Source organism: Poeciliopsis prolifica, unplaced genomic scaffold (assembly GCF_027474105.1).
Source record: "Poeciliopsis prolifica strain line A6 unplaced genomic scaffold, Auburn_PproV2 SCAFFOLD003, whole genome shotgun sequence".
Classification (NCBI taxonomy): domain Eukaryota; kingdom Metazoa; phylum Chordata; class Actinopteri; order Cyprinodontiformes; family Poeciliidae; genus Poeciliopsis; species Poeciliopsis prolifica.
The window spans coordinates 12,854,260-12,882,079 of NW_026562378.1; the positions used below are offsets into that span (position 1 = coordinate 12,854,260).

At 36.7% G+C, this 27,820-nt stretch overlaps 1 protein-coding gene across 2 annotated transcripts in view; it reads right to left on the bottom strand.

The window, feature by feature from the left end:
* The window catches only part of srgap3 (SLIT-ROBO Rho GTPase activating protein 3), a 57,440-nt gene that overhangs the window by 14,371 nt on the left and 15,249 nt on the right, over nt 1–27,820 (bottom strand). For both annotated transcript variants that reach the window (XM_055025288.1, XM_055025279.1), the window contains exons 2-6: nt 25,734–25,929; nt 15,778–15,940; nt 11,964–12,026; nt 4,954–5,139; nt 3,328–3,456 (exon numbers count right to left, since the gene is read on the bottom strand). In XM_055025288.1, the coding sequence (XP_054881263.1) occupies nt 3,328–3,456; nt 4,954–5,139; nt 11,964–12,026; nt 15,778–15,940; nt 25,734–25,929 (737 nt within the window). The remainder of the gene's footprint in view (nt 1–3,327; nt 3,457–4,953; nt 5,140–11,963; nt 12,027–15,777; nt 15,941–25,733; nt 25,930–27,820) is intronic.

A 27,820-nucleotide genomic window follows, 5' to 3' on the forward strand; every position in this document is an offset into this window, starting at 1 on the left:
AATTACAATAATGTACTTTTTTCTGAAACTGTAACATTTTAATCACACAATGATAATCGTATAATGCAAAAATACATAAGTCTTCCTCACTATGATAATATAGAAAGCCTTTGTACAATACTGTACATTTTTCAGAGCACCTCAGAGTGTATGTTCAAGCCTCTTTAATTGACTAAATGCCTAATCATGCCCTGCTACATGGTAATGCTTAAAAATAGAAGAATTACAGGAGCTGGCACTGTGCTACACGAGGGATAATTACAGAGTCTTATCACACAGAGCTGGATGAAGTAACCTAATTAGGCAGAGGATGCTACTGATGATGTTTAAAGGGAGCTAGGGGCAGCTGACAGCACTGTAAATCACCAAGCAAACACTCTTTAAAACTCTTTAGCGTTGAGGAAGTTGTCTCACCCCCTTCTTCTGCACAAGCATCATTTCGACTCTCTGTCAAGTCGGCTCACTAGACCCAAATCTAAGGGGAGTAAATTGGCCCCTTTTTTAAAACAAGCAAACACACTGAGAATGTGTGCATACAAATCCAGAAGCAGCTGAGAGCAGATGATTCAAGAAGCTTTAACAATGTGAAACATTTGAGCCGTATTTAGTTGCGTCTCCTATGTTCTCTTGAAGTCAAATAAATTTAGCAGGTTTTAGATTTTGAACCTAAATGTGTGTGTTTGTGAAAGATAAATGTACGGCAGTAAGTTGTGTTAACTTGTTATTAATTTTGTTAAAGAGTTGAATAAACTAGAGTTTCAAGGTTAGCAATTAAAAAAGCAATTGTTGTACCTTGAGATAGAAGTGCATTACTTTGATCTGACTCTTGAGTTTTATTAAGGCAAATGTTTATTTTAATCCAATTTTCAGTTTGCAAATCATGACCATAATGTCCTGTGATGTTAAATAAAATTCATTATCAGATCAGAAATGTCATTTTTGTATTTTGAAACAAGAATTTTTAAACAATAATTTAAATTAAGTAAAATAATTAGTTATATTAACTTGATAAGATGAGTAAAAATAATACAGAAATGTGTAATCTTTAACTAGAGTGAGGGCAGTGTTTTTCCTTTCATATTGTGAAATAATTATTTGGTTTAAATTACAACATTAAGTTAAAATTCACAAGTCAAGATTAATGAACTATCATTAATCTACTAGCTAAAAAATACAATGTTTAGACACTTGTTTCTTGTTGTTAAATCAACTTCATGAACATTAATTTCTGAGTTAAAGCAAAATCAGTTTTCTTATTGACTGAATTGGCATTTTGAAGGCAGCAGGTTGACTTTCATTCTCAAGTTAAACCACCTTCAAATGTCTTACAATGCTCATTCAAGATATTCTGATACCCACACTCGATACTCCATGCCTTGACACCACTAAGTAAACACTTGCAAAGCGATCATAACTCATCAGCTGAATTTGAACAACCTATTTCCTGTAACACATTTTGCCTCCATGAGGTAAATAATCAAGTCCAAGTGCATAATGTCTCACTGTGACTTAGATATGACAAAAAATGCATTTTTTTCTCACTTACTGTGGTGGAAAGATAAATGAGGATTAGCTTAAATAGATGCAGTTCACCAGGATTTGCAATGACATGGACCATTTAGTGTCCAGAAAGCAGATCCACAGCAGCAGCCACACAATGAGGCAAAAGGGCAAATGCTCTCAAAATGTTCATCTATCATCTTTAGATTATTAAGTGGCTGCAAATAACTTCCTAAAGCTCTTTTAATGAGATCTCTTCACTGAAACATGACAGTGCTTCTAAACTGATTGGACTGTAAGCTGACTTGAAACATGAGGAGCTGCAGTACTGGGAAAAATATTTCACCTGTTGTTTTACTTTTTGTTACACATAAATGTTTCATATTATGAAACAAATGTCAATGTCAGACAAGGAGGACCAGAGTAATCATAAAAAGACAAGTTCAAAAAACCTGGTTAATCAGTATTAATTTATGATGATATAAAGAGGGGCAGTTCTTTTCAACCCAAGCCAACATTGTTTCAGATAGCTTTCTTGTTCTGAAGACTGATTTTATTTTTGTTCTGGTTATCTTTGTCTGATTAAAAAGAAATAGTTTGACAATCTGAAATAGTTTAGTGTGACAAAAAAGCAAAAACTGAAACTTTCACAGAACTTTATGCAAAAAGAATGCATAAATGTTGTTTTGTGTGGAAAAGAAAACAACATTACTACCATACATTTACTGACACATAACATCAAATCAAAACCCATACATCATAGTTTTAAATTTTTCTGATCAGCCGTAATCGCAGACTCTTCACATTGATCAGCTCTAAGTCTGGTTGGTTTTTCATGGCGTGACCTATCATTTCTGCGAAACCAATATTTTTTTTACTCAAGGAAAGAGTTTATCAAGAACCCTTTTCAGTTTTCATTTTCCATTTTCTTTTCCAGTCAGATCTCCAAAATGCATGACTGTGTCGAAACACACATTTTATTGAAGCAATCAAAAGCAAAAATAGATGGATAATTTGTCTAAGCAAATTATCCATTGTAATAAATACCACATTACAGAATAAAGTGGCAGAAAATAAATATTTTCATTCAATTCATTATGGAACAAATTAGACTGTGGCAAAAGGAGGGGAAACTTTGCTAAGTAATGGAATTAATGAATCAATTTTGCACCTCTGTGCAAAAAGGTGCACTGTGTGCAAAGACAAAGTAACAATGTGTTCATTAAAAAGGATTTTTTTTTCTTTTTCAATTCCTACTAATGTTCCTCTGGTCCCTGAGCGCCGAGCAACTACAGCCAATCAGACAAACAGATTTAAGCATACATTAGGAGCCGAGCAACCATCTTAAACGCTGATGAAGAGTTTATTACAGTGCTGTTATCTTACAGTTAAGACTCTACTGCATCAGATCTGCCTCTGAATCATTTGTTTTTCACTGAATTTCACTCTGCAGATCTCCTAAACGCAACTAATTAAGAACATGACAGAGACAGGCAGAACCAATAACATTTTGTCAACACCGATGAAGCCTCATTAATTTAACAGTGAGAAACATGCCTACACATCACTGTTGAATGCATTGCCTCAACTGTCGACAGTCACCAAAAATTAGTGTCAAGGATTGTTACGCGGCAATTAATAATAAAGAAATGGCAGCGTCTTCGTTTACCGAGGCCAGCAGAGCAGCTTGAAAACAAACAGCAAACAGGCTGAGAGGGAATGAGACATGAGAACAGATGGCGAGAAAAGTGACAGTGCTGCAGAGAAAAATCAACACAAGAGGTCCCGGCTGAGAGAGACAAACACATGCTCCAAGCGCATACTTACATCAATCATGTCGGAGACGTCGTGGATATAGTATTTTGCCACCACTGCATTGGTTGCTGCCAGGTTCAACAAATAGTCATTCCTGGCTTTTGTGCATTTCAGCTTATTCTCTGAATACTTGGCTTGCCTCTGAGGAGGAGAGAAGAGAACAAGAGAGGCAGATGAAGGGAAAGTGCAGTGCAATGGAGGAGTCTTCCTGTAAACACCAAAGAAACAGTCTGCATGAAGAGACAGGTAGAGATGGCCTAGAAATTTTGAAGGAAGGCTAAAAAGAATCTGCCTCTAGACAGTATTAAACTGAGCTGGATTTGCATTTTGTTAATATTATTCCCCTCTACAGGTTTCCCACTGAGGGGATTCCTGTGGTTGCATCGAACTGATAAAGGGACCAGATTTAAACCCTTTTTATGCTTAGAAACTCAACACAGTTGTCAATATTAAATATGACTGAACAGCTTTATAAATCCCTGCATGACAGAAGTATGTGGACATTTTGAGATTTGCTTTCTAGAATTTCACTGTATGCTAACCTGAGAAAGCTCACAACAGAGCTGCACAAAAGCGTGGCTCAAACAATGCACCATCGTGCATTGTCTATCTAATGCTGGTCTATCTAATCACCTAGATAGACCAGGCTGGTTTTATTAAGATTTAGTACTTAATATAAAGTATTTAATACTACACAAAGTAGTATTAATAAGACTAATACTACTTTGTGTTGGTCTATCACCTAAAATCTTAATAAAATGCCTTGATATTTGAGGCTGTAATGTGGCTAAACATGGGGTGTTTTTCATGGCACACTAGCTGAATATGTATCAAGCATATTTGTTTACCAACTGATTGGATTTTCAGTGCTTTAATTGTTTGGCAGATTAAAGTTATGCACTTCTCAAGCAAATCAGAAAAAAGCCTTGTCTTCTTCATTGGTTTTGTACATTTCCCGATTCACTTGAGTTTTCCATTTCCAATTTCAAAAAGCTATTGTGCGCATAGAAGGAAGGAAAAATGAGTAACTCTCTTCCTTCCTTTTCATGCAACCCACTTCCATGTAGAGTAATAAGAGACGAGCTTGCAGTCGAGAGACAAAAAAAAAGAAAAGATGAATCCTCATTGCGACTCTGTGTTATAAATAGTCTGGAGCTTCCAGAGCAGGTGGAGCCACTGAAGTTTGCAGGCTAAGGAGAAGTTTTGATTTCCTGCTCCTCAGAGATAATAGGAGTTTCTCTATTTGCAAAAAGAAATCCAGGAGTAAGCTCAGAATATAAAACGCATGGTCGCATCTGAAGGACAGAAGGCTCAAGAGAACAAGAGCCTGGCAAGTCTGGCAGAGAAAGCGGAAATCTACATAAGCTGGAGAGGGAAATGGGTTATTGCAAGGTTTGGATCTGGCTGAAGACCTCAAACTGCTCCTATGACTGTCTGATGTTAATTTCTTTTCTCTCTGCAAGACTTTTTCTCTCCCAATTTTCCATCTCAAACGCTAAACATTTAAAATTGATAAGATTTTCCTCAAGGGTTTTTCAAGCCCAAGTCCTGAGTGGAGGGTTAAAAATGTACATAGCATGCATGAATCCAGTGCGAGGAATAATTACACAACACTCTTCTCTCCTTACACATGCTTACCTTTTCTTTCATCTTCTCAATCTTTCTGGCAGAGCTGCGCCGCGGCTGGCGGTCTTCATGGCGCAGGAGGTTGACGTTAAGATCTCCGGACTTGCTGAACTGCTTTTCCTCCTGCTTTTCTGCATCTTTCAGCTTGCTCTCAGCGCTGATGCTCTCAGTGTGGTACATGTGGTATGTCTTCATCACCTGGAGGGAGACAAAAGAGACATTGTTCCAGTTATACAAGTAGATTGCATTTTTCCTGAAGTGGGGTTTTCAATAGTTGTTAATAGTCAGTTCAGTTGACAATCCTCTCTCAAGTAAGACTGTCATAAATGACTCCACAATTCACAATTTTATAAAAAATTAAATTAAATTAATAAAAAATGTATGTAAATACTTAGTGGTTACGGACCACCAAGTATCTTGAATTCACTTCGCACTAATCTAAGTATTTTAATGGCAACTAATCACCTAGTCAGTTTTGTTTTGTTGCCCAAATTTAGTTAAAACTCGCAAAAAAACTGAGATCTTCAGTAGAGAGTGCATTACTGCACACACAACAGAAGAACATCAACACTGACAAGATAAAAACACAAAAAATTAAAAATAAAATGTCTTACAAAGTTACGTTTTTAAACAAAACAAGAAATGTAAAATTGAAAGGTTTTGTTAACAGCCTGAGACAAAGAGTTTTGCACTGGTCCCAACATATTCCACCCGCAATGAAAAAATACAAAACAACCAACACAAGCTAAGGTGGATTAATATACGTCACCCGAGCCCTAAAATCAAAACTTACAACACACCAATCTGTGCTTGTCCTCATTTACACATGAGCCACACTTGTGCAATGAATTGCAACAGTGTTATTGTTGGTTTGAAGCCTCCTTATCTCAGCCTGCAGCATGAATAAGAAAAAACATTAATCTTTAAAGGAAATATCATCTGTATTTCAGAGTTCACGGTTTTGAAAGTCTACTTTGATTTTTGCCTTTTCGTTGATGCCTGGTGGATCCGTTTGAGATGTCAATATCCCAGAAAACACAGATGACTCAACCGGAGGATTATTTAATTGGATACAGGGTTGTTTACAGTTTTGTCCCACTTGTCAAATCTCCAATTTACCATCTCACCCTGAGCTCTTTTCTCACTTTTTGTAAGTGCTGATGTTGTTTGACATGTTTTCTTCAATTATTTAGTTACTTTGATCTATTCTAACACAAAATATACTTCTTCCTCAAAACTTAAAAAAAACTCCTCATTACACAACAGAAGTGCCCTTAATATGTCTTAATCTGTCCCAGATGCTTCTGGAGAGACTCTCCTCTTCAATCTTTAAGCCTCATAAAGGAAAGTCCAGATGTGAGAGGCATCTTCAAATACCTCAAGATGGTTGACAGTCAATATAAACAATCATCGAACAGCTGGATGCCTTTCATCTGGAAGCTGCAGGAACACAACTGTAATTTACCACTACTTCCTCTTTCATGTCAGTTGTGTATGAAAATGCAGCTTAAGGCCAATAACACTTCAGAACCGAGTTTTTACACAACTGATCAATGGATACATGACGTGATCTTCACCAAAGCCAGACTGCCGCAGATATTTTGGTAAGTCCAAAAAGTCTTCCAGTTAAGTATTGGCAAACAAATGCACTGCTAAAGAACTTTATGCAGTTAGGTAACAATGGCCCAAATGAGATGTTACTTAATCCAATGCTATGTTATGTCATAAAGTATTCAGGTATAATAACCGAACAAATGAAACTGAAGAAATTATGTAAAACTATTTTTTGCAGAATACAATTCATTAAAATAAGTTCTTCATTGATGAAGAATACATTAGGACACCCCATATTATCTTTCACAGAAAATGCCAAATATTACACACAGGTTTATTAGAGCAGCCACATATTTTTATAACACTATACACAGCATTTTGAGCAATATACATTTTTGTTGCAACTTTGATTAACTTTTTCTAAAATTTGTTAAACCTCCAGTTGTCAGATACTCTCTTATCTACAACACCCGCAGCTAGTAAGACAGAGTAATTTGCAGAAATGTTTTCCTTTAGCTGTCACTACAAAAAGTGTGTTGAGTCCTGTGACAACAGCCATGGGCTCCCCGGTTTCTAAGCTGTTATTTAAAAGACAGTAAAATAAAAAGCTGGAGATTTCCTTAACGAGCAATGTCTTATCTTACACTACAGCAAAAATCCAAAGCAGATTTTCCAAACCATGCATTGCCCAGATTTGATAAAATCACTAAAGGTAAGGATATCATACCAACAAAAAAAAAAAAAAAAAAAAATATATATATATATATATATATATATATATATATATATATATATATATATATATATATATATATATATGTTTTACTATAACATCTTATCTTCAAGTCATCTGCTGCAATTACATCACTATCCCTGCATAATGAGGTGTAAAAAGCTGCAGTAAAATAATGACCTATCCTGGGAATATGTTGCCTCTCACCTCATGGAGACCTAATGGTCATTACTTGGAAATAAATGACATACTGTTAATTAATACACTGCAGTAAAAATATGTCCGCCTCCCTATACAACTCATTTGTTTCTGCCTTTTGTCACTCTTAGACGTTTGAGATCGTCAAACTAATTTTAGTATCAGATAACTAGAGTTAATTCAATAAACTATTTTGAAACAATGGTTTTATCTATTAAGGGTTAGGGCTGGTATGTATGTCTGTATGTACAGCAGCTCAGAGTTTCCCTCAGTGTATTAAAGCCTGGCGGGTCACCAGGTTAAGCGATGTTAATTTATTTAAGTTTTTTTTAATTTTTTGCATTTTTTAAGACTTTGTGGTGTTCAGATATTAATTTTCTAAACTTATTACAACACATAATTATCAAGTGATATTTTTAAATTTCCTGTCAATTTTAAACATTTTTTTTACTCAAAAACACTGAATGGCTGCCGGAGCGCCCAAACCACCAGGCTGAGCAAGTTTTCTAGGGGAAACCTTGGCAGCTTCAACACTTCTTAAAATTGTCTTCAGTGTAATCCTTGTAAATGATGTGTCTGTTCAGTAATAATGAAAAATCTCTATAAAATTTGGACCCGTTCATGAAAGCAGACCGTGTAAAACAATCTGCATAACAGGCCTAGGAGTTTCACCAAATTCATAGAAAAAAATAAATGAAATTCAGTGTAGCTTTAACAGACTTAAACAGAATCAATGAATGAGGAATATCACAAACCAAAAGAATAAAGCTACATCAAAACCTGACACTGGAGTTGTTGACAAAAGAACACCTGTTTGTGAGACAGACGTGCAGATATGAGACTCAAGGTGGCGGATCCGAGAGATAAGAGGAGCCGAGTCTTTATTGATCCCGGGAGGAAATGTAGTCTGTATGGCAGGATATTAATTCACGTAGAAACCAAGAGAGCAATATTTCTCTGATCTCTGTTGATGACACCAGCAATAGGAAGTGCCGACTCATGACTTTCCCTCATTTTCTCAACTCAGATCCAGTGCTAATATCAAGTTAAATGTTTCTTCTACTTCAGAGAAAAGTAAACAGTCCCTGGGGTCAACATGTACATTACTGGGTTTTCAGCTGTTAAAAATATGTTGGTACATAACACAATTTTCAAGTTTTTTCCAGTTTTATGTGAAAGACCGATGTAAATTATCAAGAGGTACATGGGTACACAAATATTATAAAATATGATAACTGATTAAGAAGTTCTTTTAGATGTAATTTGTTCAGCTAATTGAACTTCTGAAAAGTAAAGTGTGCAGACAAAATGAAGACAAAATGACACAAAACTTGGAAATACTTAACAACTGACTGAGATTTTGACAAAAATGAAAAGACAGAATACTATATGCACAAACTCACTGCACTAAGTCAGTGGTGCCCAATGTCAGTGCTCAAGGGCCGGCATCCTGCATGTTTTATTCTCTCCTTGGTAGAAGTGACAACCTTTCCAGCATGTTCTTCTTAGGCCTCTAATGAGCCATCATTTGATCCAGGTGCGTTAAACCAGGGAGAGAACTGAAACACGCAGGACGCCGTCCCTCCAGGACCAACTTTGGACACCCCTGCACTAAGTGTATCAAATAGGAAAAAAAAAAAGTTCATAAAAAGTTGTATGTGCAAAAATATACTGGCTTGTACATATAAACGATTCATTTCAACGACAAACACTGTTTGTTGATGTAGCATTTCCCCCCCCCCCATCAGAGCTGCACAGTTTTACGTAAGTCCACAAAGTGTGTCACAATTAAAAGGAATGAGGCTTCATGTCCACATTCAGATGCTTAATTATCTGCCAGATCTTAACAGAGGCCAAGTAGATCATGATAAGAGGGGCCATCTGAGTTTTATTACATTTCTGAAGGAGGAAAATGGAGAAAGCAAATTTGTAATAAAAAAAAACAAACAAACTACTGACTGAGTAGTTCTCTACAAGTTGTCTGAGCGGCCAACATATAGCGAGCAGAGCAGCCTCGTACAATGAAAGCTATTAAAAGATACTTGTTGAGAGTACATGTATCTGATATTCCTGTTGTTGTGACACTCAAACCCACAGATAACTCGATCGGGGAAAGTTCCCAATGTTACCCTTTGATATTTTTGACTCTTCTCACACTGCTAAGATGAATAAGTCATATAAGTCAGCGCTGCCCTGTCTTCTATTTCACCTCAGGGGGCAGAAGATTGCTGAATTTGCTTGGAGCTCGTCCAGTTTTAGACACTAAGCCTCTCTCAGTAAAAACGCATCAGAGCAGAAAAAGTGCCCAGTGCTCTTATCCTTGTGCTACAGTTAACTTTGTGTGGATTCCCCTGCAGAAAACGCCATTGATTACAAGCTAATTTTCAACAATACTAGATTTGAGAAAATATGTGAAGCACTTCACATGATCTAACAGAACAATGTGATTTTGTTTATGCTGTAAAATGATGACATAATACCACAGCATGTTAGACACTAAAATAAATGGAGAGAAAAAATCTCTGATCGCTCCCATTAATGTTGTTGATGAACTATGCAGTGCTCATATGTGACTGACTATTTTTCTACCAAGTAGTTCCGGTATTAAAACAATAAATTACCTATTGTATAAAAAAATCCATACATTAAGACTGTCAAATGAATACAGATCTATCTACAAAGTTATTTAATTTATTGCAGTCATTTTCTTCTTTGTCAACATTTGGAAAATCTCAAGTAAATTATGGGTGAGCTCAGTGAATTCAGTAAATTCAAGTGTGATACCATGCGAGGATTCACCCAATGCAATTAAATTTCCAACCGCAGGTCACACTCAGCGTGAAAAGGTTGTGGAAAACCAGAGTCGGGTCAGCATTAGACATTAGTGTGAAGAGTTTAAGAAATGTTAGAAAGTTAAAAGACACAAACCTCTAAAAAATTATTTGTATGACATTTATATCAGTTTAAGAATAGTGTGTACAGAGATTTAAGGTATGGGTTTCCAAACTTACATCATCAAGTGCAATGCAAAGCCTTGAATGCAATGGTGTAAATCAGGTCATGGTTGAACTCTACAGCAGAGGAGACAGGTTCTCTGCACTGTTGAATTACGTCTCTCATCTGGCAATCCAAGATGAGACTGAAATTTGCAGTTGCCAGGAGAAGGGAAACTTGTCTGACTGCATTGCAGTCTAGTAACAAGTTTGGTGCAGAGTCAATTGTGGTGTGGATTCATCCCCTTAGATCCAGTGAGAGAAACTCTTTGTGCATCAGCATAGCAAGACATTTAGGACAATTTTAGGCTCCTAGCTCTTTGTGGAACAGTGTGGGGAGGGACTTTTCCTGTTTGAACATGACAGGACACCAGCGCACCATGTCGTGGTCCATAAATAAGTCTTAGCCCTAATTCCCCTGTCACACTTCTGCATATCTGCCTTTCGATGCGCTGCTTCAGTATTGCCTGTCTACACATCTGGCACTTTAGTTAGGTGAATTTAGGAAAACGAGGCATTGCAAATATTGCTTTACTACCATGTCAATTTTCTACAATAAAAATGTCCTCGTTGCTCATTGTGATTACAAAGATTTGTATGGACAGTGAGAGTCCATCAAAGAGACCAAACATTTATAGACGATCAGAGTTTTATTGTACGTGAAATATTATAGACTACATAACATTGCATCCAAGCTGCTCCTTGTGATTGGTATTGCAATGACAATTTATTACTTAATAAGTTGTGGAGATATGATGTCGATAACAGGAGATAGTATTTCATGAAATGCATTGATTTTCTTCACATTTAGACTTACATAAATGGGCTTTATAGATAACAAGATAGCAAATAGTGTGGCAGCACGCGATCTGTGAATTCAATGATCAACCTGAAGTTGGTATGAGCTCATGGTTCTTCCAGATGTGGAAGTGATTACAGCTTACAAACTGTCCCACGTTCCTTTAAATCACTCACAACTACCTGATCTCTCTGCTGATGTTCGTCATCATTGTTCATCATCAGCTCATTCTGTTGGTGTATGTTCTTAGTCATCCAGGAAATGGCAGTCTTAACCATTTAAATTGAAGGCAACTGGACTTTTTCTCATCAACTCAGTTGTACAAATCCAATATTGAACAGATTTTAGTGAAACAAAATGGAAGGAAAAACCTCCTTGCTGTATCAAAGTTTAAAAATCAATTTGTTTAAAAACCAATGACCTATAACAACTTCCACAACTAATCAAGAGAAAAAAATCAAAAGCACATGGCAGAAAGTTTTCAACAAAGTTAGCATTCTTACAGAAATGCATGCGTTTGCTTTTTATCTAAAGGATTTTTTAAAAGGCAACAAGAACAATCACATAATATGCAGAGCCCTCAATAATGCACAGAAATATAAAGTAAAGAAGTAACATGAAAAAATTAAATGGAAAATAGGAGAAGATGTCGGAAAGATTAAGTGAGGATGAAAACTTTGTCCTGGGATGGCGATGAGATGAGGTGTGAGAGATCAATCTGCAGGAGATGCAGTCTATTACTCACAGTGTAAAGTTCATTTGTCACCTTCACCAGCTCCTCGTGCATCTGGATCCCAATTTCTTTGCTCTGGAAATCAACAAGATGGGAAAAAGGTTTGTCAGTCGTGAGCTGATGGAACAAGCACAGTCGACTTTCCCAATGGTATGACTTTGGTAAGTCAAACGGCATTTACTACAGCAGGTCTACAGCAGGTAACTAGTTTAGAAAAGTCAACAATAATTCACTGGAGCAATGGCTCAGATTCTCCTTAAAAAACTGCAGCACTGATCCGTCTCCCCAGGCAAGTTAACAACCATTCACATCTTGAAACGTGACCAAAACAAGTATCATCCTGAATTTGTTAGGAAACACTTTAATGGTCCAAAGGGGCACATTGTTGGGTTATGTGATCATAGACACTATTAGTGTGATTGATGTTATTGCAATTTAAAAGCCTGACTCTCTTAAGCCAAGTACAGAACTGATAATAGAAAGAACAGCATATATGGTGCTCCACACAAGACAGGCAACTCAAATCTGCACAGCATGTCGCAAAATCCAACTTTTGCGCTGACATATAACATGGGATTGAACTGATAAAACTAGAAAAATATCCTCATCATGGAGCTCACATTAAAGTTTGTTTTCCTCTGTTTCTTAGAGGAAAACAGAAATGGGACAAGATGAAAGCAAGCTGGAAGAGCAGTGGCTGGGTTTGCAGGGCAGTCTCATTCAGACCCTACACTGAACTCAATCATAATGCAAAGAGGAGGAGGAGGAGAGCTTTACTAGCCAACCAAATGCCTAAATACCCTTTAAAAATACCCAAACACACACTCTTAAAAATAACAATCATCATAACTTTTGACACACATCCACACTGACGTGCGAGCAATCAAACCACACAGCCAGTTTAGCTTTCTCCCGCGAGCTTGCTTAGCGGGAGATTTTGCTGTCACATTGAAAATAGTAATGGTTTGTATGGGAGCGATGGAAAGCCTTTTTTCTGACGTGTGAAAATGCACAAACAGCAGGACACATCAGTGTGACTGTGTCAGACGTAACGAAAGCATCACTTCTGCAAACATACTGAGAATATCAGCTTGGTGTGATGTGATGTAAATTAGCTCTCTTATTTGGCATTGTTTAATAATCAACCCTCTTTACATGAAGTATACTTTTAAACACATACACTGGACACCACAGACAAAAACAACCAAAGGAAAGAACATGAATCATACTTGTCCATGTAACTTATATAGAAGCAGTAATTTGAGCAATCAGAAGGCATTTGTATACAAATTACAAATTGTTGCCCACTTTTCCCCCCAACCTCTTCCTCACCACCAATCTTCTATTGCTTTGCACACTAAATCTTTCTTTAAATGTATTATAATTGTACTAGATGAATCATTTCCACCTCTGCAGGCAAAATTGATACTGAACAATAAAATATAAAATGACCTTGTTTTGTTATGTTAAGAAATCTTTCAATTTCCCAAAATTACATAAATAATTTTAAAGCATAATCACAAAACCGTTTTCAACAGTGAAAGCCACGACTAAATGCCTTCTCTGAGCAATGCTTTTTATTTTTGCACAAGGGAGACAGGAATCTGTTGTAAAAACAGATGAGTAATACCTGCAGAAACCACAACCAGAGAGATAAATTCAAAAAAAGGTGAAAGTTGTTCAGACCTGACTTGGAAACAACTAAGGCAGCTAGGTCTTACATTAGCAGAATCCTATTTTAACATGTGCACATGAAATTTGTGTCAAAAAAAAAAAAGGAATTGCATTATTGGTTGCAAAATTGAGCAATGTACCTGGAGTGCAAGCATTACGCTGCTTAAGAAAGCTTTTCTGAACTCAATAAACAAGATGCATCCTCTGAGGGCACAAGCAGCTGGTGAGCAGCATCTGTATGCATCAGTAGCTCTGAGCTGAGACAGACTGCAGCATGCACTGCAGAGGTTTATGAGTGGGGAGGGTTCACCCAGCAAGCCAACAACCATGATGCAACACACACTTAGAGCTGTGGCAGGTGGGATGTAATAGCCTGCAAATGCATATTTTTTTAAAGGTGCAATCTGATATATGTAGCTGCACAGAAGCTTCACATGTTTTATATTTTTGCAAGTGAGACAAAAGAAGCAAACAGGTGGGACATAAAATCTTCACAACTGTGATCACAGGTACAGTTAGCCAATAAAATTGGAAAATTAAAAAACACCTCTGTGAATTCCCCGAAAGATTTAGTCTCATTCAAGCTAGGAAGCTGCTTCATTAAGTTTGGATAATTACAAACTGAACTGGTCACAATAAAACAAGAGAACTGATAAAAAATTTGATACACGGCTAAAACAATTCATTAACCACTAGAGTCAATAATCTACATAAAGTCTTAAAATCTTTTCTGTAATGTTTTTTTAATGACTACAAGCTAGTTTATAATTGTGTCACAAGATGACAATTATCAATGTCTATGTACAACAAAATGTTTTCGGAGTGTTTTATCTTCGTGAACAGAATCAGAAAATAACAAGCAAAAAAACAGTAAAACCAAAAACTTTCAGATATAAGAACAACACATTTCCTAAACCAAATTGTTTGAAAATGGCCTGCAAAAGAATAGACTTATCTGTGTTTTTTCACATAGAAAAAAATGTTTGACAGACATTGCTGATTTAACAATGCAGATTTTGTTTACCTGGAAAAAAACTATTTACTGTTCACCTTAAACACATCATAAAAATGTTTTTCATAATCAAACTATTCTTTTAGTTTGAATAAAACCAAAATATAATTCTTTGGCCTAAACTCAAAGCTTTATTAGACTAACAGGCGCTGCTAATCACCTGGCTAACACCATCCATACAGTGAAGAGCAGTGGTGGCAGAATCATACTGTGGGGTTGATTTTCTGCATCAGGAACATCATGACTAGTCTGCATAAAAAATTAAAATTAAAATTATTGCACATTTCTCTAAAGAGCTGTTTTGCTGGATATTTCCAGAATATTATAAGTAGATTTTCACAAAGAAAATCCCAAGTCTATTTTGTAATAAGCCTGTAATTAAACAAAAAATAGAAGAAAGAAAGAGAGAAAAAGGACTGTTTTATGAACAATTTCCAGGGTCATTAATACTGTAGCTTGGGAACAAAATGATTAATGGTGGTGAAAACTAAATGTTTAAGTAATTTATTTGTGTCTAATAGTTCTGCCAACTATAGCTGCAGCAGAGCCATCCATTCACCCTTTAATATGTGGAAACAGATGTCTAAACCTGGTTTGGTTTTTCTTCCTTTTCAGGTCTGGAAAGGTGTCGACACACATATCTGAGTTTTAACCTACAGGAAAGCCCGCAAGGTGAAAACATCATTCTGGTGTTTGGATAAGACCCAAGTTATTCCTGCTATGTGCTGACAGTCAGCCAGATGTTGCTCACACTCATAGGGGATGTAGAGTTTAGGATGATAAGGAAGGACACTTTTTTTTATCCCTAAATGGCTTTTAAGGCTTTATGGACCATAAAAACATCAGGCAGGTTACAAACATACATAAACAAATCCATACAAATACAGCTCTATAGGTTTTACATTAATAGTAAGGTTCACAATTTAAATATCTGCAAATGGGTTTAATTGTCATGAAAACTCACTCAACTACACATAAACCAGCATCTGTGTGTAGAATATTAAAATAATACACACATGAACAGCATGACAATGATAAAAACAAATACTCAAAGTCACCTAGCTGTGCGTTATATCTTCTTTCGTAGTCAAATTTTTTCTTGTAGCACACTGAGATCAATGTGGTGACAGTTTCACTGACCTTCTTGAACAGGCGGATGACGTCCTCACCGATCTGAGCCAAGCGCACGATGACGTTGTTGGTGTAGATGTCGCTGAGCGTGGCATGGTCTCGGCTCTCACGCCTTGTCTGGTTCAGCAACAGATACCAGCAGTTTACGGAGGACAGCAAGTGCTGGTCTTTCCTGGAATGATAACAGCAGCAATACACGGGTGTCAGGGGATCCATAAGAATGAAACCCAGAGCAACTAAGTGTTCCTGGGAATTGTAAGTTAAATACAAGACAAATAACCTGAACTTTGAGTAGGCTTTATTCCCCGAATGAGAATGTTTTCCTCTTTCACCAAACTGCATCCTGGTTAGTAAAGGATACGTTTTTAATGCTGGTGACCATAATAATCCAGAGAGTCAAGAGCACTATTGCTGCATAATCAGTTTATATTTTGCCTTGGGTGGTTTCAAATAGAGGCAGCAAGGTGCATTTATATCTATCCAGACAGATGCACACGCAAACACGTGACCAATTCAGACCTGTCTCGACCACATCGGGGTTTTAATCAATCAAACAACCCTGGGGGAGGGGCTTAGACAAAACAGAGCAAGGGGGAAATGGGAGTGAAGGAGGAAGAGAACCAGGACATGGTGGGGAATTGGGTTTCACTGTGAAGAGAAATGGATAAGCACCACCAACATCAAAGGCATCCTCTGCAGAGAGCTTTCATGATGTTGATCACATTGAATGAAGCTGATAAGTGGCAAATAAAGTGGGTTAATTTTTATATCTAAGTGAACAAAGATACAAAAAACATACAATCCTCAGAAAACACAGATCAGGGTTTTCTTTTCAACAATTTTACATTTTTATTAAATGGTCAGGGGATTTGAACTAAAAACAGATGATATTGTTGTGCCCTCATGTAATACCACAAATATGGATAATAACAAATCATGAGGGGTAGAATCATCTGTCTCTTTTTGCCATATCGTTAAAAGCCCCATGCATAATATTTACAATTAATTTTCACAATTAATTTAACCAACAATACTGACACAAAACTGACTTATTTTTGTGTTAAATATCTGTTTTATAATATATTTACAACCAATGACAAAAAAGAAAAAAACATTTACTTTTCTGCCTCCCCCAATCACTTCAGGGCTCTTCTCAGCAAGTGACCAATCAGCTAAAAGTACAGCTGCAGCCAGACAGATTTTGAGGAATATAATAATCAGTCCAAGTTGTCAGTGGATTATATGCAACCCTGACAGCCGTTATAAACAATGATATTACTTACAAATACGGTGGTAAGATATTAGCGCTTTTTCTGGTAACGAACTGTCACAAAGTATAAATCAGATTTGACTTTAGTGTTGAATTTTGTCATATTTACGACCAATGACAAAAAGAAACAAAAATAATTTTTTCTGTAAAATTCACCAATGTGAACTTTAGAAAATAACTGGTATTTCAAAAGAGCAGAAGAAATCTTATTCTTTTTGAATAATAATATTTGTTAATCTGTCGCAAAGAGATAAGCGCATTTCCTGGTAACCAAGTGTAACGAAGTAAACATCTGATCGTTTACTAAATTTACCAACCGGAAATTTCTTGTGTCTAAGCAGATAAGCAGTATTTCAAAACAACTTATGTTTTATAAGCAATAATATTACTAATTTAGTGTTAAGAGGTGAGCGTTTTTCGTTCTGGTAAAAAACTGCCATGAAGTATAAATCAGATTTTTACATTTGTGTTGGAATGTCTGTTTTATACATTTGCAACCAATCACTAAAAAAAACGAACATTTTAACTTTTCTGCAAAATTCACCAACTGCACAATTATTGTTATGTAATAAAAGACAAGTAGTATTTCAAAAGAGCAGAGGAAATCTTATGTTTTTTGAACAATAACAATACATGTTGTTAATCGGTTGCTAAGAGATGAGAACATTTTCTGATAGCCAGAAAACGTGCTCATCCGTAAACATCTGACTTTCTTTTTTAAAGTCAAAATCAGAAGGCAATTCTTCTACATTAACACAAACATTGGGAAAAGTTTGTCCAGAAAATGGATGGATGGATGGACAAACATTAGCAGTGAACTTCTCCCTAGTTTTTTTTATTCATTAGCTGTGTTTAGCACACTGAATGGAGGAAGTCAATGTAAGACAACATGCTTGTAATATTCCACATGCCACTGTGAGTATTTGGGCTAACATTACCATTTTGGCTAATTTGATCTAATGTGCTCATTTTAACATCCTGAATGGAGTAAGTCCATGTTACTCAACATGCTTGTGACTCTCCACATGCTATTGAGTACATTGTAGCTTACTTTTTAGCGTCAGAACGATGGGTTCAAACTGATGGGCACAATTTGTCAGGCCCCGTTTAAACGTCCTCAGAAATATTCTAGCTTGTTGTTGCTCCTCCTGCTTTGTTCTCTTCAAAACACAAGAAGGTGTGTGTATCAATTAAACTACCCTCATTAGCTTATTAACTGTTCAATACAAGTGTTTCATTACAGGTTGTCTCTAAAAGACATGCATTGATTCAGCCTTTAGAATATTGCTCTTTTATCAAACATCTACGGTAAAGTTATGTAAATAGTAAATAATGGTATTCATCTAGCATTTATAAATCAATGATCCAGTATTTCAAAGACACTTTGTGTCTTTAGTGATTTGCCTATTAATACTTACTAAAAACAAACAAAAAGACAAGTGAGTATAAAAACAGAAATATATTCAACATAGTGGCTGAATGAGAGAGCCTGAAATGTGGAGAGTGCAAATGCTTCATATGGCGGACAAAAGCTGTGAAGTCTTGAAAGAAACAGAGGACACAAAATCTGTTGTTCCCTCTCCGCTGCCCTCATTTCACAGAAATGAGGAGCAGAGGGCCGTTAATTAGGCCGGAGTGCTTCACCAGCAGCGTCTCTAGGAGCCGAGTCTGTTAACACCGTACTAATTGTAGCTCTTTGGCTTGTTTTATGGCACTGACAGAAACTAGTTTCTATGTCTTCAGGGGACTGTCAATCACAAAAGACAAACTGCACCACAAATTCTTTTCTTTGTACTTCCCTCCATCTTCCTACAAATGACCTGCAGATTGCATGCCCTCTGATAACCAAGATATATCACTAACAAGAAGAAAAGGCTAAACACTGAAAAAAGGAGTTATACACAGTCTTTTTGCTTCTACTGCATCGTTCTCAGCCAGTAGTAAATGACCACAGAGTCTTGCAAAACTATTTTTATCCTTTGAACTTTTTTCCCCATTTTGTCATGTAACTAGTAACTTGGGGTGTTTTCTCACCTCATAGTCTTGGAAACTCAGTTCAGTTGGGGACCAAATGCACAACATTTGTTACATTTTCAGCTGCTGCTGTTCACTTTCCCACTGCACTGTGTCAAATGAACAAAACCCTTTCAAAAACCTGCTGACCTCTTCCCCTGTGATGGCGCTGCATGAAGACCCACTGGAGAAAACATGACAACCACAAAAAAAAAAGACGAGTGCAACTTCCTTCTTCTCCATATATAAACCAAAATGAAGTATCATCAGACTCTAGTGGTGGTAGTATTTCTCTTCTGTCTTTGGTAAAAGACCACAATCTATTTCTTCCTTTGGTGCTAGACAGATGTTTTGGTTGTATTTATCCAGCATCCCTGCACTGTAGTCACTTCCTCCTTTTGGAGCGCTCTCCGGTCCGCAAGCATTCACACGTGCATTTGAACTGCACCAGAGTTCACTTCAACCAAAAAGAGACCAATGTTTTTAGGCGGACCAAAGTTCACTTTTTTGGCCGCATTGCATGCTCACACCTCCCCAAACGTACAGATCGATTAAAGCAGACTAAACAGGGCTGGGATTTTGTCTGATACAGCTGAGCTGTGAAGGGTTCACAGATTCAACAGAGAATATTAGAAATGTTTGCTGTGTTCCTCAGTCCTGGGAAAAAGATGTGTAAAAGTTTAAAGCAGAACGTCATGCCAAGCTTTAAACATCTGACACAAAACCTTTCAATTTGAAAATGACACAAATCACCAAGCCATCAAACTCTGTGTGAAAACCAATAATACTTTGAACAACATAGAATGATTCATACATGCTTCAATTTTCTGGATGAGGATTAAATTCTAAAGTTGAAATACATTGCAATAATTCCTTCACACAATGATAAACAAAAATAAAGTTTCCCCTCGTAATGCATGCAGTGAGAGTCAGTGAGAGTTATAAAACAGGGTCATTGCTTTACTTATAATTGTACTGAATTCCACCATCCAATCCCTCAGAGCCTGTGATGCGTCTGAGCCAGGATTTGCAGAAGGAAGTCTGTATTTATCAACTCAGGGCTCCGCTCTGTCGCCTTTAATCTCTTCCACACTGGTTCGCTTCCACTTCTCCATAAAACAGTCAAAGAAAAAGGAAAAGAGAGACAAATAGCTTCAAAAGACAAGGAGGAGGCACATGTTCAAGCTTTGGGAATAAAATTCACTTTGGCTCCATTTTGCGCGTTCTTTGTTATTCTACATTGACACACCAGTCACTATTTCAGTCTTTTCTATTAAGAGTTTCATAATTTGACATCGCACAGCTGTACAGACACACAGGCCAAAGCCGGGCACCATTGGTGAAGACGTGATGGAGATTTGGAAAGACAAAAAAAAAACATAAAAACAAAGCTGCAAACCAGCTGACCTATTCATCGTCTGCGAGATGACATCTGCCAGCTGGGCTCGTCAACCTGACAAGAGCCGAGTACCGGCTCCTCTGTTCAAACAAACAAAGCCTGGTGAGATATAGCTCAACCTTTTACCCTCTGCCCTGCAGGCCGCCAGAAAAGAGACTTACTTCAAGAACATAGTTGCACTCAATGGGTATAAAGCTGTACAAGCCACTCAGTGTCAGTGTCTGAAGCACCATCCAACAGGAGCAAACATCATTCTACAATGTTACATCGTAACTAAAGGGGATAACCAAGAATCTCTTCAAACCAAATAACTCCACTTCCTGATAAATACGACATACAGAGAAACATCAACTCAGTGGGAAAAGGACTGCATACCAAACAACAAACCGAAAAATTATTTTATACTGGTACCATTAAAAAAGCCAAAAATTCAATCTTATTTTTTATCTACTTATCATCATGGACATGAAAGCCACATTAATCTGGTGCTTTTAATTATGCTATTGAAGACTTAATTATATAATTTGGATGTTTAATAATTTTGTGAAACAAGCACTAAAGGGAACAATTTGGATTTATTTAGCAGTCTTGCATTTGCATGCATGCATATGCTAAAATATATAACTTCACCCCTAACGCTATTCAACTGAATGTCCCTTAGCAAATGTATTTGTAGCCATCAACAACCTTCTAGAATAGATGGATATGTGCCCACTATCACTAGAAGAACACGGGCAGAGTTAGGACAAAGCTTTAAATCACAGTCTGCAAAGTTTCAATAAGATTAGTTTACTTTTATCCTGCTGTTTTTGTTCCAAAATGTGTCTATGTTTAGGATCATTGTCAATTAGAATCACTAATTGTGCCTAAATTTCCCTTTCCTGGGATGGGGGCGTCAGAAAGGTGGCTCGCCAAAAACTTCCTTTGTGCTTGATTGAACTGTGTAACTTCCTACATAGCAAAACTAAAAGACTTCTGAAGAAAAGTTTAGGGTTACAAGCATTGAGCTACCTGACCACAACCTGGGATCAACAGCTAAACAAAACATATTTGACATTAATTGGGTTTACTCTGGATGATTTGATCCCAAAAACTTGATCTGTGCCAGGAAGCCACCAGTTTAAACAATTTCTACTGGTTCTACCAAAAAAGTGGTCAAAATCCTGGCAGAACTATGCACAGGCAAGGATGGTGTTTTGAAATATTAGTCTAACTGTATGTATATCAACCTTACATGTATATTTATGACTCTATGCAATGAAGGAAAACCCACAATATAATCAGACTTCTGCACTGAATTTTTATTTTTGAAGTTATATCACGTGCTGCATTTTGTTTTTGCGCTGAAAACTGGATTCAGCTACAGAAAACAAAAAGCGTCGCACAGGGCCGCACGTTCCCCTGAAGTATTGGGTTTCATTGTTGCAAGTGAGGTTAAGTGGGAAGAGCAAAATGATTCCTGGCTGGTTTTGCTGCGGTGTGGCTGTAGCTGCAGTAGCTGTAAATCAAAAGAAGCTACAGCTTGCTAATGAATCAGCAGGGAAAAGGGTTCAGCCGACACACTTTAGGCCTGGATCCAGGACATACACAAGTCCATCCTGGTTGGGATGACTCTGCTGTGCTGTTTTATTGTTTTGTCCCTTTAAAAATATTTAATTGCTGAGCATAAAAACACAGCTACATGCACAAAATAGGATGTAATGACAGCTACTGTACAAGGAACGCTGTGGCCAAACCAATTTTCCTGTTAATGTACATGGACACAGAGATAAAGCTTCCCCAAAAAGCTGTAAGTTCATCACAAAACTCTGAAAATTAAAATGTCAGAATTCAAGGCTTGGCATTTTTTCCCGATGATACAAACAGCTTGTTTTGGTTTTCTGCCATCTAACTGTTCTGATTGGACAAACACAAGTGGTTTTCAAGTCTGGGCTCATTTGGTGTTTTTGGCGGCTTGTGATTATCCTAACTACTCGTAAGTAGAAAGAAAACCACAGCAAAGGGTGTGCCACTGCTGATTACAAGCATCTAGCGTCCACACAAGGTGAAACGTTGCTTTGCATGTTTTTTCGTTGCAGTGTGAAAAGTTCACACTACTGAAGAGACAGGAGTTGGTTATTGAAACAGAGGTCATAATACTGTAGAAAATAAGGAAGAGTGCCTATAATATATGCAAATGTGGCAAAAATGGAAGGTAATGACCCTTTTCAGTCTTAATTTTATTTCATGGTAGCTTTGCTCATTTAGTGAATAAAATTTTTGCATGTTTTTTTTTTTCCTTTTACAAATCAGCTTAAGCTCAAGTCAGTATTTTTCACGTCTTTCCACAAATTCTTAATGGAATTGGTGAATTTAATGAAAGCTAAAATCCATTCATCTTCTTTTACGAATTTCATTTTTGAAAGGTCTACTAGTTGTAGGCCTGGAGTTTGATTGATTAATGCCATCACAAATGTATACTTTGATCAAAACCATTCTATTGTAGCACTGGTGCCATGTTTGTCTTTATTGTCTCTAACATGTTTTTTCTTCCATCGTTTTCTGGTATTGAGGTCCATCCACTTCACCTTTAATTCTGAGCAGCTTCCTTGTCTCTGCTGAAAAAAAACATTCACAAAGCATGATGCTGCCTGTATCATGTTTCTCAGTGAGCATCTGTAGATTTAGTTTTCCACCACATAAACTTTAATTTTGATCTCATGTGACCAGAGCGCTTTCTATCAAGTGCTTTTCAGGATAAGTTCCTGCACCCAACCTGCAGATATTTGCACCTCCTCCAGAGCCATAACATAGCTGTACTTTCTATTTTATTATTATTATTTGTGAAGCTACATAGTAAAACGTCTGGAGTGAGATTGATTGTCACCAGAGCTGCCAAATGTTAATCTGTACGTTAGAAAATGTGAATGTGTCTTGACGCTCATGAAAACTATGATCTTGGATTTGGAAAGTTTTATTTAAACATGCCCATTTTAGGTGTACTTTTCTGTCAAATCTCTTGCTGATTGAAGAAGATAATCTGTAGACTCTAGTGGTTCACTACAGTGATGAGTCAACTGCAGGACATTTATATCCACGATAAATCAAGCTTTTATTCCTTAAAACCATATGGGATCAATTATCCCAGTACATCACAGTGAATTTCACACAAACAGCAGCAGTCTGCTTGTAATTTCTCCACACATGAGCTCATAAAGGAAGAACCGAAAGTCAGCGGACAGATGCTCAGTGGTCAGATGAGTTTACATCTGCATCAGCATGCTTTTGGCAAGCACAGATGGCTCTGTGTGCCAAATAGAAAAGATCAACACAAGGTCATTAAAACACCATCAATGAATGCATAGGTTTCATGAAGCATGAGCGACATGCATTTGTGCAAAGCATAATTGATGCAAAGGGTTATGTTGGATTCTTTGAGAGTACGCAGACTTCTATAACGGCTATTCTTAGCAGAACAAATCCTGCATAACTTACAGAATAAGTTATAATAAGTTGTGCATTAACCAGTCCAGATCTGTCTCCTCATAGAAATGTGTGCTGCCTCATGAGGAACACAATCAGACACCACAGCCACACAATGCTGAGTAACTGAAAGCTTGCTTCAAGAAAATAGACACATTTTCTTGAAGCAAAACTGCAGCAGTTGGTATTCTCAGTTCCTAAATGATTAAAATATGATTCAAAGGAAGTCTGATGTAACACAGTGGTAAACATGTTTGACCTGACAGTGTTTTCTGAGTTTCTACCTTCAAAGTTAAGATAAGTTCAAATATTATTGACAAATTGAAGTCAGTTGGACTCGTGAAGAGTCTATTTTGATCTTTTGTCTGTTTGTAAAATATAAGATGCAGAAGAAATTATAAAATTCAAGCTAGTATGTTGTTACATTTCAGAAATCTTTTCATCTTTCTGAATGCATAATTTTAGAAATTATGTATCCAGCTGATATTAATTTAAATTGCCTGGGGTTAGTAAATTATTTTGGAAAGGTGTATTTATGTTTGCTTGTTTGCTTCTGTTAGGGCATATTTAGATGTCACAATAAATCACCATTTTCAAATCTTTCCAATTAATCTGTCAGTTGTTTTAAACACCCCATTGAATAATTGCTTGTTAATCTGTAACTTTATTAACAACTCCAGCAGGTCAAAACTTCAGCGCCTCTTCACTTTATCAAATTTAAAAGAGGATTTAAAAAAAAAAAAAAAAAAAAAAGATGAACACCTAAAGTCCTGCAGCATTAATTTTAAAAAAATACATTCAAGCAGACATTATGGCAATGTGATGCCAACACAGATTCAGACCTGAGAACTGCTGCCAGTACACAGCTGCTCCGGCTCCCATTAGCACACTGAGCTAAGCTCTTCTGCTTGCCGTAGGTATTTCATTTGGAAAGCAGCGGAGCTTAATTTCATGCCCTGCGTGAGCCATGTAGCCGAGAGTTGGTGGGAAATTTGGGGCAAATGATGCCAGATTTCTACACTTGCACATGTTTTTGAAATTTTCGAGCAGAGGAATAAAAATGGGTGAAGTCTGAGAAAATCAGATTTAAATTACATAACATTCAGAAGCTGTTTTTGGCCATTTAAATTTCTATTCAGTGAGTTATTTGTTCGGTACATAAAAAATAGGGAAATGTTATATAGAAAAATATAAAAATATAAAATGCAATTTTTTTTCCTCTAATTTTGAAATAATAGTAAAATACTGAGCACAAAAACCTCCCTCCCTTTGCTCCTGTGATTATTATTGTGGAAAAGTTAGAAAAAATATTGTTATTCTGGCTCTTAAAAATAATCAGAATAAATAAATCAAATCAAAGATTTTCACATTCTGGGAATCGAAAACTGGGCACAAAATTCTCATCGGTCTTTGTGTGTAATTTAGCCTCGATCCTTACATTTTGAAAAAGTCCAGCATCTATTACAAATAGTTTTTGAATATTTATCTTTGATAATTTCTTATGAATGTTCGTTGTTTTCTGACTTAATATCTTGCATATTTAGACAGCCGCATGCTGCAAATACATTGTTTTTTTGTTGTTTGTTTGTTTTTCTCCAAATAGAGAATAAAACACATGAAGCTTTCTATGATTTTAGTTCAAAGCCAATGGAGACAAAGCAATAAATTCTAGAAACAAGCTTAAAGTACTGCTTTAATAAATAATGTTGAAAAACATGTCAAACCTTAAATTTTTCATTAAACAAAAAAACATCTTGCTGTTATAAGATGTTTTTTATAATGGCAGATGTAATGCATGTTGTCTGGTGAGGGAAAACTCACTTAAACTGCTGATGCTCCCTGGAACTGCGGATCTTTGAGGAGAATCTCTCAGCCAGTTTCTCCAAGCTGCGAGAGTATTCCAGTTCGATCTCAGCTTTGCGCCGGAAGAACTCCTGCAGGTCCTGCAGCAGCTGGATACGAGACTCCGACTGCTGCTCCAAGCATTTAAACTGCTCCACGAGCTGGTTACGGATCTCTGTTCATGATAAAACAACACAGAAATGACATTAATAGACAAACTGATAATTGATAATTAAAGACTGTGTTGAAGAGGATTTGTTTCCAAAGCACATTTAGACGATATAAAGATGTAACACAGAATACAGTAATGCAATTAAATATGCAATATTGGTAAGAAGAAAAATAATGAAGAAAGTAAAATGTATTTTAAAGCAAATATGTGTCACTGTAAATCAATAAAAACATAAAAATAACCCCTTAGCTAATTAAAAGTTGGCCTTGAAAAGATTTCAGTGAATAAAAGGATTAGCAACACATTTCAAACAATTTGACTCTTTTTGTCAGATTTGACACGACTCTCCAAGAAGGCAGAGATGTAAACAGGAGCAGACCAACACAGGGCTTTAAAAGTGAGGACTAAAGTTTTTATAATGGACTCAAAAATATTTAAAAAGTGCCACGTGACTAATGTATTCAGTCAAGTCAAATTTATTTGTATAGCAAATTTCAGCGACATATGAAAGAAGCTATAAACAATATATTTTGTCAAATGCCGTCATTAAAATCATCAAGCAAGAACTTGATGATTTTCATTTGTTTTCTGTTTCCTGTGTTGGTTAAAAGCCTTTCTGCAGCATTCTGGACAGACTGCAGAGCCTCTTCTTATTTAAACATATAAAAATGCTTCTGCAATAATCCACGTTTTAATAGCTAAAGCTTGCAAAGTCAGACTGGCTGTGTAATAAGGCATTCAGTCTTGTCTGCATTAAACTACAGATAGGGTCACATAACTATTGTTTGTTGCTGGTCAGAGACCATTTCTGACATGCAGTGGACTTAAATTAGCAATACATCTGAATATTATCTGAATAATAAGGTCAAGAAACATCAGGGGGAAGAATGTATGAACGCTGCGGTACTCCACATGAAACACTTCTAACTGGTTTGCAAAAAATGCATATTCTGACAGTAAGGTATGGGAAAACTTCGCTAGATTTCCCTACAGTAATGCACAGACTGCCAATTAAAAACATCATGACCACTGGACTCAAATAAAACTGTCAGATCAAATAATACTTGAATATTAAACACATTCAAGGTTCATCAACATGCCACTGTTTTCTAGTCAGTGGTGTTTATGGAAACTAGACTGAAATTTGTTATGACTCACAATTAATCCAAAAAGGGAGACTTTTGTTATAAATAAACTTCTCTTTGTTTTTCACAGTTCCACAACAGGAAGTTTCCAAAAGCTGAGGAACACACCTGCTAAAACAGAAAAGTGTTACATATCTCTGCAATACAAGAGACATTCAAGTGAGAGTCATTTATAAAGGTTTTGTACAAGAAATATTTATGATCAATAAAACAGCAAACAGTGCAAGACTGTAATATTATCAAAGATTTACCCTTCTGAATCACTTTGATCTTCAAGTATCAAAGATGTGCACGTTATAAAGAGTCTGCTTAAAGTACAGATAAAAATTGGGCTCCATGCAAAAGCAAGTCGGATGACCTGCATCAATGATTTCTCATAATTGTCCCTATGAATTTATCAGGCTGATCTAATGAGAAGGTAACGCACTCCCACACTCGGAAAAAACGACAAGTCACATCTCTGTTCAAGAGGAACCTGACACTACGAGGCAGAGCAAGGATCCTTCGTGCCTGTGGGAGCCACGAGCATAACCTGATTCCGCTTAATAGTGCTGTCATCAGCAGCAACGATGCCTCAACTCATGAACAGAGACAGACCTATCCCACAGAGAGAGAGAGAGAGAAACAGAGACAGAGAGAGAGAAAGAGAAATGAGGCGGATCTACCACAAGCAGAATGGTGTCACTTCACAGAAGGAAAGAAGCCTCCAGGTCTGATAAGAGAAGTTTCCCAATCTGATCTGGGTTTCT